The sequence below is a fragment of the Purpureocillium takamizusanense genome, chromosome 6 (assembly GCF_022605165.1).
Source record: "Purpureocillium takamizusanense chromosome 6, complete sequence".
Lineage (NCBI taxonomy): Eukaryota > Fungi > Ascomycota > Sordariomycetes > Hypocreales > Ophiocordycipitaceae > Purpureocillium > Purpureocillium takamizusanense.
In genome coordinates this window covers 204810-219624 of record NC_063073.1, presented here as the reverse complement: position 1 = coordinate 219624, position 14815 = coordinate 204810, and the positions used below count along the sequence as shown (strand labels likewise).

The 14815-nt window shown below is 60.3% G+C and overlaps 3 protein-coding genes across 4 annotated transcripts; 1 reads left to right on the top strand and 2 right to left on the bottom strand.

The window, feature by feature from the left end:
• Positions 1-163: 163 nt before the first annotated feature.
• JDV02_006536 (uncharacterized protein) lies at positions 164-3642 on the bottom strand. Its single transcript, XM_047987941.1, has one exon. The coding sequence runs from the start codon at positions 3360-3362 to the stop codon at positions 177-179; it is 3186 nt and encodes a 1061-aa protein (XP_047843932.1). The 5' UTR covers positions 3363-3642; the 3' UTR covers positions 164-176.
• A 3729-nt stretch (positions 3643-7371) lies between these two features.
• On the bottom strand, positions 7372-7908 carry JDV02_006535 (uncharacterized protein; the record flags this gene model as incomplete). Its single annotated transcript, XM_047987940.1, has 1 exon — positions 7372-7908. One exon carries the CDS (start codon positions 7906-7908, stop codon positions 7372-7374), a length of 537 nt encoding a protein of 178 aa, XP_047843931.1.
• A 2567-nt stretch (positions 7909-10475) lies between these two features.
• JDV02_006534 (uncharacterized protein) lies at positions 10476-12879 on the top strand. 2 transcript variants are annotated; one of them, XM_047987938.1, is made up of 2 exons: positions 10476-11293; positions 11451-12879. In XM_047987938.1, the coding sequence occupies exons 1-2, from the start codon at positions 10797-10799 to the stop codon at positions 12634-12636; spliced, it is 1683 nt and encodes a 560-aa protein (XP_047843929.1). In that variant the 5' UTR covers positions 10476-10796; the 3' UTR covers positions 12637-12879. The 2 variants fall into 2 exon arrangements, with proteins under 2 accessions (XP_047843929.1, XP_047843930.1); XM_047987939.1 differs by having other exon boundaries at positions 10476-12879.
• The last annotated feature ends 1936 nt before the right edge of the window (positions 12880-14815 follow it).

The window sequence follows — 14815 nt, the reverse complement described above, 5'->3', positions numbered from 1 at the left end:
GTTGCGTAGAGACGGATGTTTACTCTGTATTTTGTAATATGTATCGTGATCTTCTTCGTCATTGATGCTTTTGTCTATCCTGGAGCCCCGTCTATGCTCGCTAGATCATGTGATGCACAACAAACCCCCCCCCCCCTCCTTTTCCCCCTCTCTCCCTTCGTCCCTCCCTCGATCTCTCAAGCCGCCCCCGCCTTGAGGCCCTCCATGAGGCCCTCGAGCGTCTTCCACCCATCGGTGCCCTCCCAGCTCTCCCTGCCGCGGCCCATGACGCTGCGCACCGCGCTCCGCGCCTTGGACTTCCACCGGACGGCCTCGGGGCGGGCGCGGGGCCCGTAGTTCTCGAGCGCCGAGACGAGCTCGTCGGTGCGCTTGACCACGTCGGCCCAGGCGGCGGCGTCGCTCGTCCAGTCCGGGGCGGGCGATGACGACGAGGACGAGGACGGCTGGAGTCCCGCGCCGCCCGCGACGCCGCCCGAGGGGGAGGACCCGATGGCGGCGCGCCAGGCGCGCTCCGAGGCCTCGATCGCGCCCGTGTAGTCGCGGCGCCAGGCGCGCAGGCGCGAGGTCAGGGCCCAGAGCTCCGGGCGGTGCGTGATGATGGGGACGACCTCCTCCTCGATGAGGCGGGCGACGAGGCGCTCCGTGGAGCCGCGCGGAGGCTCGTAGATGCCCTCGTCGTTGTTGCTGCTGCTGCCGCCGGGCGCGTCGCGGTCCTTGGTCAGGACCACGTCCTGCAGCAGGGCGGCGAGCACGTCGGCGTCGACGGCGTCCTCGGACTTGCGGATGCGCAGGATGTGCTTGTACGCGAGGACAATGTCCGGGATGGGCGGCGGGCGGATGCGTGACGCGAGCGTGAGGACGTTGTCCCAGATGCGCCAGTTGTCGTGCGCGATGGACGCGCCCTTTTTGTACGCAGCGAGCGCCTGGGAGAGCAGTTTGCTCGGGCTCTTGCGCTTGCTCCCCGCGGCGACGCTGTCGTCATCGTCGCTATCGTGCTCTCCATCCTTGTCCGCTGCTCCTTGGTCGCTCCTCGTGTCGTCGTCGTTGGGCGCCTGGGGCTCGGCGGCGACAACCTCGCAGTACAGGCTCCAGAGCGAGCTGCCCAGGTTGCTCCACGTCTTGGCATCCTCGCCGCCGGACACGTCCGTCGCGCTGCCGATGCACCGGGAGTACGACTCGGCGGCCTCCTCGAACCTGCCCAGGCGCAGGTTGATGTCGCCGAGGCGGCTCCACATGTCCGGGCTGAGACGGTTCACCGACGTCGCGAGCTTGTACGCGGCGTGCGCCTTATGCCAGTCCTTTTGCCGCAGGTAGTGCTCGCCGAGCGACTTTTGGGCGCGGGCGTAGCGGCGCTTGGAGATTTCCCACGCCCGCTCGTAGTACTTCGCGTCGTCGTCGAGGTCGCCGAGGATGCACCACAGACGGGGCGCGTTGGGAGGAGGGGGGGTCCGTTCGGGGCCGGCGTAGTCGCTGACCCTGAGGCGAGTGACGTCCTCTACTCTCTCGTCGTCGGGGTCCGATGTCGACGCGCCGTCGTCCCCGGTCTTGTGGAACAACCGCCAGCGTATGATGGCCTTGGCCTTCTCTTCCCCACCGCTTCCGCGACCATCCTCATCCTCGACGGCAGCGGCACTGGCCAAACAAAGCGCAACCTCGGCCCACAGGCGCAATCGCTTGAAGATTTCGAGAGCAGACGCCAGGGAGCCGACTCCGGCCCACGCATAGGCGAGCTCCGATTCGAGGTGCCAACGAGGAGGCGTGCACAGCGCGTGGATATAACGTAGACGGACGTGAGCAGGAGCAGACTCCTCGGCCTTGGGGGCGGGCAGGAATGACGTCGGCTGCTGCGAGCTTGCGGGAGCGACTTCTTGTCCGGGCGCTGTGACCTGTATAGCCGGCACCTCGTCGCCCTCGGGGTCCTGACTCGGAGGCTCCGCGGGCTTTTTCGGCGGCGCCGTGGTATCCGTGAGGACCTGGTCCGCGACGGCCTGCAGCTGCAAAACACCGCGCTCGACCGTCCTGCTCCTGTGGACCTCTATCCTTGACCGCACGAGGAGCGCCTGCGTGTAAATCTGCCAGTTGGTCGACTTGTCGGCCAGCACGCGCACGGCGAAGGGGAGGATCTCCTCTGAAGTTAGCGTGTCCGCGGGAGAGAAGGCGTCTTTGAGCGTCGCTTCCGTGAGAAGGATGATTTGATCGAGTGGCGAGAGCTGTGGCTGGTCGTCGGGAGAAAGGTCGGCCAGCGAGGCAGGGAGATCTTGCGGCTTGGCCTCATGGCCATTGTTTTCTTTTGTGAAGTGAATCTCTTCCAGGAGCGTGTCGTTGTTGAGCTTCAACGCTTCAGGCTTGATATCCTCGTCCTGCCCGGCATCTTGTCCCGCTTGCTCTTCGCCTTCGCCGCGGCTGCGTGCAAGAACGACCAGCTGGCTCGTGCTGTTCTCCTGGAACCTCGTCCTCTTTCCGAGAGCTCCCGACAAGGCATACTCCAATCCGCTAGCGTGAGCCGCCTGCCGCAGCGTCTCCTTTGCCTTTTCGTGTCGGCCGAGGAGGATGTAGTTGTTGGCGGCTTCGACGAGGAGCTGGGCTTTTTCTTCGCAGCTCCACGACTCTGCGCTCGTCGACCACACCTCCTCGCCGGTAATGTGAACTATCAAAGCGTCCATGGAGTCGAGGATTGCGGATGCGAGCGTCGGTACGTCGCTCCATTGGGAGCTCTTTGCAAAGTTGGAGCCAGGGCCTAAGCTGGGCTGCGTGAGCAGCTTGTAGTGCCAGACATCGACGCGCATCCTCAACCAGCCTAGGTTGTACCTGCTCGACTTGTTCGGATACGGCGACGTAATCTCCAGCGTTTGCTGGCTCTCGCCGGCCAGTGCCTCGACGAATACATGCCTCGCGAGGGCGAAAAGCTCCAGTTGGGGTATGTGCGCATAGGGAGCGACGCCGTCCACTTCGAGGTGCGTCAGACAAGCCCTCTGAAGCTGCTGGAGACTCGATAGAGAAGCCTTGGGGCTAGAGCTCTTCGGGACGGATTCCCAGGCGTCGGCGAAACGACTTCCGAGAGACGCGATGCCTTTGGCGGGCAGAACGGGGCCGGTGACGTTTGCTTGGAGAAAGGCATCCAGGGCTGCAAGGCCGACAGCCGCAGTGTCCGCGGCGGGAGCTATAGGAGACGGCTCGGGGCTCGGCGTGGTCGCTAGGCGCGAAACGAGGCCCTCGATGAGCTTCCCGGCGACGTCGCCGTCAGAGAGCACCGCCAGGGCGCGCGCCGCATCGCCGTGGCTCTCCGGGGCATATCGTGTCGTCGACTCGTCGACCGGAGCGGCGCGCGCTTCGGGGCCAGGGCCGCTAGCGGCGGCATCCATGGCAGGCGTCTCGAGCGTAAGGCTGCGCAGCGTCTGTCGTGGCTCTCGGCGAGGGTGTTGAAGATTTTTGAGGGGCACGGAAGCTGCTCCGGCACGACTCAGGCCAAAACGCGGTAGATCAAGTCGTAGATGCGCACTGGAAGCTGTTCCGTGTATTTCACCTCCAACATTCGAGCTGACCGGTGGGCAAGGAGCGTGTCAATTGCCCGGCGCGATGCAGGAAAGGCTGGCCGGCGGGGGGGGGAACGACGATGCGTTGCGACGGGTTTCGACAACGACGATGGTGGGGGTGGGGCAGAATTTGGAGGGGTAAAATTGAAGTCGCTGTAGTACTCTCGTTTTTTTTTTGCAGGGCTGTTCTTTTGCTGCTGCAAGCATACTTCGTAGATAGCAGTTTCTGTCTCAGATGTCTCAAAGAACACAAACGATGACGACTGAATTCAGCCCAACGACATGGAATGTTTACGACCGAACGCGACAAGCCCTGTTGAGACAGCAGTTGACTTTGGCTGCCGCATGGGACAGGAGAGAGATAGGCAGAAACGGTAAATTGATCTCATTTACAAAACTTGGCTACCCGGTACCTAGGTGGTGATGAACGGGCGAGGCTCTCCAAGTTACAGATGCAGGGTCTTGAGAGCCAAGCAAAACATACACGGACGGACAGACAGGCAGACAGGGCCTCTTTATCCGGACCCCTAGCCTCGAGCACGTACAAGTGCCGTACAGGCAATAATACAATACCCCTGTCGGTCTTGACCCTTGGAGATCTCACCCAGCCAAGCTCTTTTTTCCCTCCCGGGCAATTGCCTCTGGCAATAAGTAACAGGCAAGCAACGAGGCTAGCTAGTAGGTGCCGTGCCGTACGACAAGGATCCGGGAGAGGACACAGAAGCATAACTGACCTACGAGGTACGTTGCTCCGTACTTGGACTCGTCGTACGTTTGTGCACATGTAGTTGAGTTGTCGCCCAAGCTCATGTCAGTCAAACTCATGACAGCCCGAGTTGGGCAGGTCTGGTCTGTCCCGCTGTTTCTTGCGGCAGGACTCGCAAGAAGGTAAGGCACGTAGCAGCAGCAGCAGCTCTACAAGTCTCCGTATCGCAGCACCACAGGAGGCGCCATTCAAATCGGTCCCGGTTTCTGGACAGCCCAGAACCGTTCACCACCCACAACGCCCTCCCTGCTGGCCACGATGGGACAGGCCAGGGTGCGGCCCAACGTTTGAAGTAGGAAACACAGGCCGGCACGTTCGCAGTCCGTTTCGCCAAGGCCGACAGACCGTCCGCCGCCTTCGCCCCCGACGACGCACACCTCCGTAAGTAATTTCCGCAGAGCTGGTAGCACAAAAAAAAAACTGGAAAAAAAAAATCGCAGGCGCCCCAGGGTCCAAGGAGGGAAGGAAAAAACTGTGTGTGGTCCTTGTCCTCCTCCCTAATGACGAGCGAGGCCCGTGGCGTGTGTCACCATCCATCGCGCCGGCGCAGCCTAATAAACCAACCACCACGCTACTCGGCATGCTTACGGCGTAACTGACAGAGAAGGCAAACCGGTACTTGTACCGTGGCGGAGACGACGGGGCCATGGGGGCGACTCGTTCGTGGGCTGTGGCAAGGGCGACGGGCTTCGGCCAACGATGTTTACCTAGGTACTCGCAGTACTATTAGTTACAGTACGTTAGTATTCACCTGTGATCACCATGTATCGGGCTGTTAGTGCAAAGGGCGGAAGAAAGAAAAAAAAGTTCTTTTCCCGCGCTGCCCCACTGTGCTCTGCCCAGCGACACGCCCGCACTTGCTCCGTCGCAAAAGCTCCCTGCCCACACTGTCTGTACGCCAGGAATAACGGAGGCAAACTTCACCCAGACCGTCTGATGTCGTCTGGGTCTGGTTGGCTGGATGGCCGGACGGGACGGTCAAAGGACTGCGCCCAAGACTCTAGCTTTGGTGCTAGCGAGCGAGCCGTTTGGGGCCAGTCCGTCAGTCACCACGCACCCATGTAGCCGTGCCGTTCTATTTCCTACGGCAGGCTGGAGGGAGGAAACATGTCACGTCTCGGGGAGAGCTGTCGTGCCACCTCTGTCCCGTTCCGAGGCTTCGGCGGCTTGCCTCGCTCCAGCGCCGGGCTGCAGCCGGCCTCCAACTTTAGTTCTGAGTAAATTATGAGGTGCTTTAGGTACTTGCCTTGCATGTCTGCGGTGCAGTAATGTTAGTAGGTACGTAGTATGTACCAAGTAGTAGATCGTGCGAGAAGGGTACTACGTAGTACTATCTTTGTACATCAAGCTGCACGGCGTAAGCGGGCTTGCAGCCAATCTTGACGAGGGTTTTTAACAAGCGTCGCGGACTTTTCATCGACTCGTCCTTTTCGCGCAGTCCAAAGTGAAAATAAAAATATCCCCATCGATTTCTCGGGGCCCACAGCCTGGTCGGCGACGGCAAGAGATTGGGCACGAAGATGTTGGCCCACGACGAGCCGGACGCCATCATGTTTCGCCCCTGATACGGCTGGGCTGGACTGGGCGCCCCCAGGCAAGACCCAAGTGGCACACCTCGTCGTCTTGTACAATATTGTACTTTGCTAGTCGTTCCCGCAAGGCCAGAATACTGCAACAGTATGTACGAAGCTGCATCTCGAGTCGGCGTCAAAGCTTGCTCCCCAATCTGCCAAGGCGGCAGCGGGCTACCTTGCACGAGGCATGCCCGCCCGGCTGGGCGAAACCTTACTCGCAGGTTCGGTATGTTGCATCTCCCGGTGGCTGCAAGTCATCACTGCCACCGCCAAATCAGGCGTGGATGTTGCCCCAACAGATACATATGCATATCGCATCAGGCAATCAGGAGAGGCAGCCACGTCCAAGGACCGGCTCTCCCTGTGGCCCGTGCGCGGCTTTCGAAACGCCATCATGAGCGTCTTGACATCGTATGAGCGTGAGCCTAGGCACTCGACAATACCTCCACCGCAGAAAATATGACGTCCACGACGATGTCAAGACCGCGAGCCGTGACATCTGGCTCCGTTGCCCGCTGGTCCCTGATCCCGCGACTTTGCAGCCCGTGTCGGCCGCAACCCCACGAAGCACTTCCGGGCCGCGGGAGAAGGCGCCTTCTGTCGGTTTGACAGCTCGCTCCCCGCCGGTTCGTCGTCATCGTCGCCGGTTGGCTACTCACCTTCGGGCTCCAGAAGGAATATCTATACGTATGTACCGCGGCTTCTTGGCGTGGGCCGAGTGCCGCCAGCGTCGGTAGGAGGACTACTTCCAGCAGGCAGCTCTCGAGATGCTGCACGAGCAAGGCATGGCCCCGCCAGATGTCTGCTGTTGGCGCGTGGCCGCAGTTGCCCAGCGGAAAAAGGCCCGCCAGCATTTTTAGGCTGCGCGGAGCGGGCACAGCGCAGCCAATTGTGGGAGCAAGACGCACGAGCGGTCATGATTGCGGCGCCAGTGACGTCAGAGTCGCGGGGGGCCCGGTTCCTGACAGCGATGCCGCTTTTCGCATCGTTTGACCGGGGGGTTCTTCTGAAAACGCGGGATGGCATGATGGCTGGCAGCTCCGTTTCGTCGAATCGTCCGCCGTTTCGTGGACAAGAAGGAGGGTCCCACCCGCCGGTGGAGGGAGAAGGGTCTGGAGAAATCGGCACTATCATCTTTCATCTGTCATTGCCCTGGTGAGGGATAAGGAACAGGGGACTGCGGGATTGTAGCAGAAGGTGATAATGGAGGGCCAAATCGGCCTTGAGAATAGTAACTTAAGAAAAGTAATGCGGCTGCCATCACTGCGTGGCTCCATCCATGCCAAGGAGTTGGTGATGTTGGTCGAAGCAAAAGGCTGTGCTCGTGGCTTGGAGTACGATGGCGTCCGGCTCGACCTTCCTACGCCATGCTCGACTGCTCCGTATCGAACGCTTGGTGGGTGTGCAGAGCGTCTTCTGGGACCGGTCTGACGCTCGGGGTGTCGGCAATATGTCGGGCCCAGCCCTCAGAGAAGTGCAAACAGAGGCTCTCCCTAGGTCAGCGATATAACGACGAGATCTCACGTAAGATACGGGGCAGCGGTGAAGAGACCGACTCAGAACGGTCAAAATTGCCAGGGACCGTGAAGGCAGCAGCGGTGACCCGCAATGGCGAAGAAAAAGGGCAAAGGCACTGGCTAGTATCGATGAGATGAATGGCTGGATGGGTCAATGGATGGATGGATACGAAGAGGTCATGGATGAGGTTGACAGCCAGACAAACGTCGTGAAAAACTGCAGCCTGATCGCGTTGCATGACTTTTGCTGCCGTCGCCGCTCCGTTGGGGCGCCTCCCACCCCAGGGCGGCAACGAGACCATGCCAGTTTGGCGATGGGCCGTCGGGGCGAGACCCGCCGAAGGGGGAAACAGGCCATCGCGCGAGATGGTCGACTCGATGCAAGCAAGATGGTGGCGGGACGCCAACAAGCCCGCAATGCCCACCCACCACGCTTCTTGTTCGTCGACGAACCCACCTGTGTTGTGCGGGACAAGCCTCGTCCGGGCAATAAAAGGCGCTTCCTGGGCATGCGTCATCGCGTAATGCACGCGACCAGCCTTCCTGCGCAGCGTCAGCGAGTACGAGAGCACAGGCGTAGGTTAGTTAGCACGTAGTGTTTGCGCAACGATTAGTAGTACCCAGTAGCGTTCCTGCGGCCCGCATGTCGTGCAGACTACCGGTCAGCTCTGGAGGCGGGCGTCGTCGTCGTGACGCCGCAGCGGGCGAATTCGATACATGTCCCGCTATAGACAAGTATTGCCCATGTATCCCGACGCAGATCGCAGGTCCTGGGCCTCCTCGTTCTCCCTGGGCACGACGCCGCGAAACCTCAGCCCGCCGTTGGGAAAAGAGCATGTCGTCGGTCGTGCCAGAAGCCCGACAGCGTCGCCATGTCATGTGCCGCTGGCTGGCTCCTCCCGTTTGTCGGTTGAAGCCGAGAGACAGCAACAGGCTCGCCGGGTCAGGGACTTTTACTGCGAGGGAAAGGGAACCCGCCAAGCCTTTGCTGCCGTCTCGGCAAGGTTCGCCCCTGTTCGCCTACGCGCACACCTAGGTACTCTTCCATCAGCCATCTCGTGGGGCTACTCGCACGTGCGGGCACATTGCTATTGGGATTCGAATGCCTATACGTAGATGCCAGGGTACTCGAGTCCTCGTGCGTGGTAGGTGGTGCAGGTGGGACATGGCCCATGGGGTCAGCGAGGTCCAGCGCAGAAATGGGTCCGTGAAAGTAGCAAGGCACGTACCTCCGAAGGTACAGTAGCACTCCTTCCACCAACTTCACCTTCGTAGACGTACCTAGGAAAGTAGTTGCAGTTGCTGTCAATGCCCGTCGCGCCAGGCTCCGGCGTGGGCGGTGGCGTAGGGTCGAGGTCGCAGCTCAACTCTAAGTGAACCATGGCGGCACGTTCGCCGACTCCGAAACAAAATAAAAAGGCGAAAGAAGCAATGGCGGGCTTCCAGAACCTCTCCGGCGGCGGCAGTAGCGACCACTCAAATCAGGTCACGAACTTGGTTGTACTTGTACCCTTTACATTAGGCTAGTCGTTACATCCTTCCATCAACTACAGGTACTACCACGCATCTTGCGATCCACCCGTCGCACTCACCCTCCTCAGGAAGCAGGTGGGGCAGATGTCGACTTGGTGGTTGGCTGTGGCGCAGGCTCCACACTGAACAGCAGGGCACCAAGGCGCTGCAGCAGGTTGCAGGTCGAGGTACAGGACCTGGCACCGCCTGGCCGACAGGAGCCAAGATAAAAAAACCTCCCGGGTGCTACTGCTGCTCCTGCCGCCGCCGCCGCCGCCGCATTTGCGTCGCAGACGCGGCCGCTCCGCAACTTCGCCACAAAAGTCATGTCTCTCCTGCGATTAGGCGCTTTAGGCCATCTCCGATCTGTGGCGGGCGACATACGGCCAAAGTTACTGCCGGCGCGACGCTACCGGTCTCGCCTGCGTCGCTCGCCGCCGCATGCAGGCAGTGCGGTGCGGTTCAGGGCAGTGTAGTGTCGGAAGTACTGATTCAGTAGGTTGTCGAGGCCGCCGCCGGAAGGAGCCCAGCCCAGCAGCGCTCGCGTGCGCGGGCCCCCCGTCCCCCCCCCCCCGGTCGACCATGCCCGCTGCGGCGCCAGGGCTGCCCGGTCGCCCATGTCCCCTTGCTTGGCGTTGCAAGAGCTGAACGCAATTGCTGCGCGTGCAGCACCACCATGCTGTGCCCGCCCGTCAGCGGCAGGCATGCAGCGCCCGAGAAGCGTGGCTCATCCCTGCGACAGGCGTTGATCCTGCTCTCTTTCGCGGGGGAGATGGAGGGCAGGAGGTCTGCGCCAACAGAGACCTCAGCAGCACGCAGCGGTACCGCAGCGGTACATGTGGCCGTTAGCGTCGCGTTAGCGCATCGCCCACGCCCGCCTGGTGTGGGTGGTGCAGGCTGTATGCCCAGGTGGGTGCGCGACAAAAACCACAGCCATTGTGCTGTGAGGTACTACAGGCAGGCAGGGCAGAGAGACATGTCCGGAGCAATGAGGCCCGGGCATCCAAGGTACCCAAAAAACCCAGCATCAGGGGCCCCGCAGCGGTGGAGGACGCCTGAAGGCTAAAAACGCATCGCAGCCAGCCCGCCAAGCCCGCCTGTTGGCCACTGCGCACCCCCCTGTGGTGACCTCCAGAACCCCCCCCCGCCTTTCTCCCAAAACCAGCAACGCCGGCCGACCTAGGTATCATGTACCATGTATCGTCGAGTAGCGCTGCAGCACTCAGCTGTTCCCCACTTCGGACAGACCCTGTCGGCCCCGGCTGGCGCCTCTTTTTCCCTCTGGCCGACTGAGAGCAGGCGACGGGAACCGCAAAAGATGCGTATTGTCCAGTGACGACGGACCGTCATGTGGTACCCCTGCACCCGGGTACCAGCTACGATGGACTTGGGACTTTGTTCCATCTGTTTTGTGTGTGTGTGTGTGTGTGTGTGTGTGTGTGTGTGCCGCTGCCTTCCGTCCCAGTCCCAGTCCCAGCAGGGTGAACAACTTGGAGAGTCGCTCCTTCTCCCCGTGGAACTGACGTATATACTCTTGTCGCCCACATCTCTCACCCATTCTTCTTTCCTGGGATCTCTTCCTTCCTTTTTCCCCTCTTGATACATCCGCGTCCTTCCTTCCTCCCCTTTCTCCCTCCCCCCCCCCTCTGCTCCTCACCCATCCCGCCTTCGCTTTCGCGACTGGCGTCTCATTCTACTTACACCGTCCCCCGAGCCTCACCCACCTCGCCATTGTGCTTGTGTGTGTGTAGCCGCACGAGCTTGCGCTTGTCGACGCTGGCCCGTCGAGCCACGAGTCCCCAATTCTCTCCTTCTTGACCTCGGGTCGTGGCCCGTCGCAATTCCGATTTTGCGTCTTCGTGAGCTCGGCAATCGCGCTGCGACAACCGCCAACATGGCGACCACGGACGAGGAGAAACAGTCTAAGATCCCCGGATCCCCCGAGGTGGGCGACCTCGTCTCCACCCATTTAGATGACAATGCCGATGGCCTTCACCGACGTCTCAACAACCGCCAAATCCAGCTCATTGCCATTGGCGGCTCCATTGGCACCGCACTCTTCGTCAGTATCGGCAATGGTCTCGCCCTGGGTGGCCCGGGCAGCCTGCTCCTGGCCTACACCATCTACCCCCTGGTCCTTGCATGTGTCAACAACTCGGTCGCTGAAATGACGACACTTATGCCCGTGTCCGGTGGATTCATCCGCCTGGCTGGCCACTGGGTCGACGACGCCTTCGGCTTCATGGCTGGGTGGAACTTCTTCCTCTACGAGGCATTGCTCATCCCTTTTGAGATTACGGCCCTCAACCTCGTCCTCTCGTACTGGGAGCCCAAGATGAAAGAGCCCGGCCCAACCGCTGGTATTTGCGCCGGAGTCATCATTGCCTATGCGTAAGACCTTGTGCTGTCAAGTTGAGGTGTGAGGAGAGGGAATCGGCGTCGCCCGCACCCCTAGCCTGGCGGGTCGCCCTCCTAATCCCCCCTCAGCCCCCCCTCCCCCTCGCCAAAGACAAGATTGCATGCTAAACATGAATCACCGAACTTGTAGTGCAATCAATATCCTCGCTGTACGTGGCTACGGTGAGGCTGAATTTTGGCTCTCGGGCGGCAAGGTCATTCTGATCTTCATGCTCTTCTTCTTCACCTTTGTCACTATGCTGGGCGGCAACCCCGCCAACGACCGATATGGCTTCCGTTACTGGAGAGATCCCGGTGCCTTTGCCGAATACCACACTAAGAATTCGCTCGGTCAATTTGAGGGTTTCCTCGGCGCGCTCTGGAACGCTGCCTTCGCCGTGGTCGGGCCCGAGTACATCTCCATGGTGGCTGCCGAAGCCAAGCGACCCCGAATCTACATCAAGGCCGCCTTCAAGACGATTTACTGGCGGTTTGGCATCTTCTTCTTCGGCAGCGCCCTTTGCGTCGGTATTGTTGTCCCGTACAACAACCGGATTCTCAAGGATATCTTGGACGGCAATGCGTCGGCCGACAACGCCGCTGCTTCCCCTTATGTCATTGCCATGCAGAACCTGGGCATCTCGGTGCTGCCCGACATCGTCAACGCTCTGATGTTCACGTCCATTTTCTCGGCCGGCAACACGTACACGTACTGTGCGACGCGGTCGCTCTACGGCCTCGCCCTGGAAGGTCGTGCGCCGCCTATCCTGCGCAAGTGCTGGAGCAATGGTGTACCCATCTATTGCTTCCTTGTCGTCATGTGCTTCCCGTTCCTGTCATTCTTGCAGGTCGGCAACGGTTCCGCCAAGGTTCTCGACTGGCTGGTCAGCCTCATCACGGCGGGTGGCATCATTGACTACCTCGTCATGTCGGTGACGTTTATCTTTTACTACCGCGCCTGCCAGGCACAGGGTGTCGACCGCAAGTCGTTGCCTTACTACGGATGGGGCCAGCCCTACTGCGCCTATATTGCGCTCTTTATCCAGACCCTGGTGGTCATTTTCTATGGATACGGAGCCTTCACGCCGTGGAGCGTCGACGGCTTCTTCCGCCACTACACGATGCAGATTCTCGCTCCGGTTCTGTTCTTCGGGTGGAAGCTTCTCAAGAGGACCAAGTTTGTCAAGCCTCTGGAGGCAGACCTGGTGTGGGAAAGGCCGACGATCGACCGGTACGAGGCTACGTTCACGCAGAAGCCGTCTGGCTTCTGGGAGGAAATGCTCCGACTTGTGGGCATTGGGCGCAAGAAGAGAGACCCGGACGAGCAGGTGATGTAAGGTCTGGCGCATATGGCGCAGAGCGCGGGACGTACATGTCTTGCCGCTCTGCCGCCTCACAGTCGGTGCGGCCGTGTTTGTAAATTGGTGCGCCGCTGTGATTTGGGTACAGTGACATTACGTACATGGATGGGACCGTGGCTTCTAGATCTGGGACAATGTGCCTAGGCGATGTTTTATACCCCAAGTGGCATGAGAATATGAACTTGAAGATTTCTAAGATGAATTTCCTTGGAAACCGAGTGTGGACCGGGCCGTCTCGTTCGCGCCATGTACATGAGGTGAGGTAGACTGCCGCTGCCTGCGTTTGTTCGAGTCTGGCCGAAGAAAGGATGCACGTAGTCAAGGGCCAAGGGATGCAGCTGGGACGTGAGAGCGGCCCTGTCAAGCACGCCCGACGTCACATCACAGGGCAGAGTGACCCCAGAACGGGCCGCAGCGGGCGTCGGAGCGCAAGCTGGGGTACAGTGGTTTGTGCGCGTGCCACCGGGTCGGGCTGGGCTGGAGCAGGGGGCAGGGGGCAGGGGGCAATGGAACATGGGGAAGCTCGGAGAAGTCCCGGGGTTTTTCAACAACAACGGGTTGTGCTCTTGGAAGTTTCCTGCTGCCTAGCGGGCTGAACCCCGACGAGCCGACGAGTTGAGGGTGGTGGCGTCCGTGTCTCTGTGTGGGGGAGGGGGGAAGTCGGCCATGTTCCCCAAGTTTTTTACGTAGTAGTTACTGTACTATCTAAGAGAAGAAGAGCGAGGAGGAGGGAAGAGAAGTGACGGGCGGCTACCGCCACCGCACGGATGGGGGAAGGGGCAGGGACCCAGTTACTGGTAGTTACCTCGTCACCCGTGTTGGTAATGCGTGAAGTGCTGTTGGTGGGAAGAAGGGTGGTGATGCTGGGAGAAAGGGGAGAAGGGGGGGATATGTCCGTGGGCGCGTGCGTGCGTGCTGCTATAGCGTCGCGCCGAGTCTCAGGCGGGGGGGGAAGACGGGCGTGCGTGTTATACTGCCCATGGAGGTGCCCGGTGCGGTGGCTGCGGTGTTGTCTTTCTCGCTTCCATTGAGAGATGTATACAAGTATATGTTGTTGTTGGTGTTGTCGAGGGGGGCCTTTTGGTCAACCGGCCCCCTCACTTCGCGTTCGGGCACGCGATGCAAGTGTATGTAGGTGATGTCTGCGATCCATGATACGAACTACGTACTGTTTTATATTGCCATGTACTGTACCGTACGGTACCGTCGCGGTGGCTGCGCATGATGAAGGTCGAGACGGGGATGGCGGAGAGGATGGGAATATCCCTGTTGTGGTGTCTTGGTATGCTCAAGGCGGGATTCTGGATGTTGACTATGGATGACTGGCCGGCTTCAAGGGGCATACATGTCCGCAGCTACTATCCGAGGTGCTGTATGTACGTTTCCTACTAGACGGTACTATGCATTGCTAAAAGCCACTCCCCCTCTCCCCCTTGTCTTCCGCCCCCCCCCCCCCCCTTCTCTCTCCTCGAAGCTGCTGCTGCGTCGCCAACGCATCCCCGTCTTCGTCGTCGCCCTGTCTACCTACCCACCCCCGTCAGGCACAACCTCAGTATGCATGCATGCATGCGTGCGTGCGTGCGTGCGTGCGTGCATGGTGTACGAAGTATGTATGTGTTTGCGAGATACGCATGTACGCACAGAGTATACATGGCAGTGACACCGGGGCCACTCCCGAGCTGGCGAACCGCCTTCTATCCTATCTAGACGATTGGATGAAACGCCAGCACGCGGTACGCACACGCCTGCCCCCTTTTTCTCGATTACCCCCCCTGTCGTATCTACCAACTACTGTTACTACTGCTATTATCTTTTCCTTTCTCGGCAAGAGACATAGGAAGGCACACCCCCTCCTTCCCCCGCGCGGGTGCTCTACGAAGCACGGAGCATGTCGTGTCCGCGCGCCCCCGCGGCGCCTTCATCCCATCGTGCGCGCACGGGGGCGCACAAGTGGCTCCCTCTCGGCTGATAGCACGTATGTAGCATCTCCTTTCAACTGGGCACGGGCACGGGCACGGGCGCGGGCGGTGAGATGGGAACAAGAAAGTAGGAAGCCATGAAGGGCGCAGACCTTGTCCCGCTTGTAGATCCCCACCCGTGGTCAGTCCCGTTCCTTGCCGAGCGGTAGACGAGGGGCAGGATGATGATAGACAGG

Excerpts from the sequence above, each read along its gene's own strand:
- JDV02_006536 (XM_047987941.1), bottom strand. The coding sequence starts at position 3,362 with ATGGATGCCGCCGCTAGCGGCCCTGGCCCCGAAGCGCGCGCCGCTCCG.
- JDV02_006534 (XM_047987938.1), top strand. The coding sequence starts at position 10,797 with ATGGCGACCACGGACGAGGAGAAACAGTCTAAGATCCCCGGATCCCCC. Across the intron at positions 11,294-11,450 it reads GGAGTCATCATTGCCTATGC|TGCAATCAATATCCTCGCTG; the intron begins GTAAGACCTTGT and ends CCGAACTTGTAG.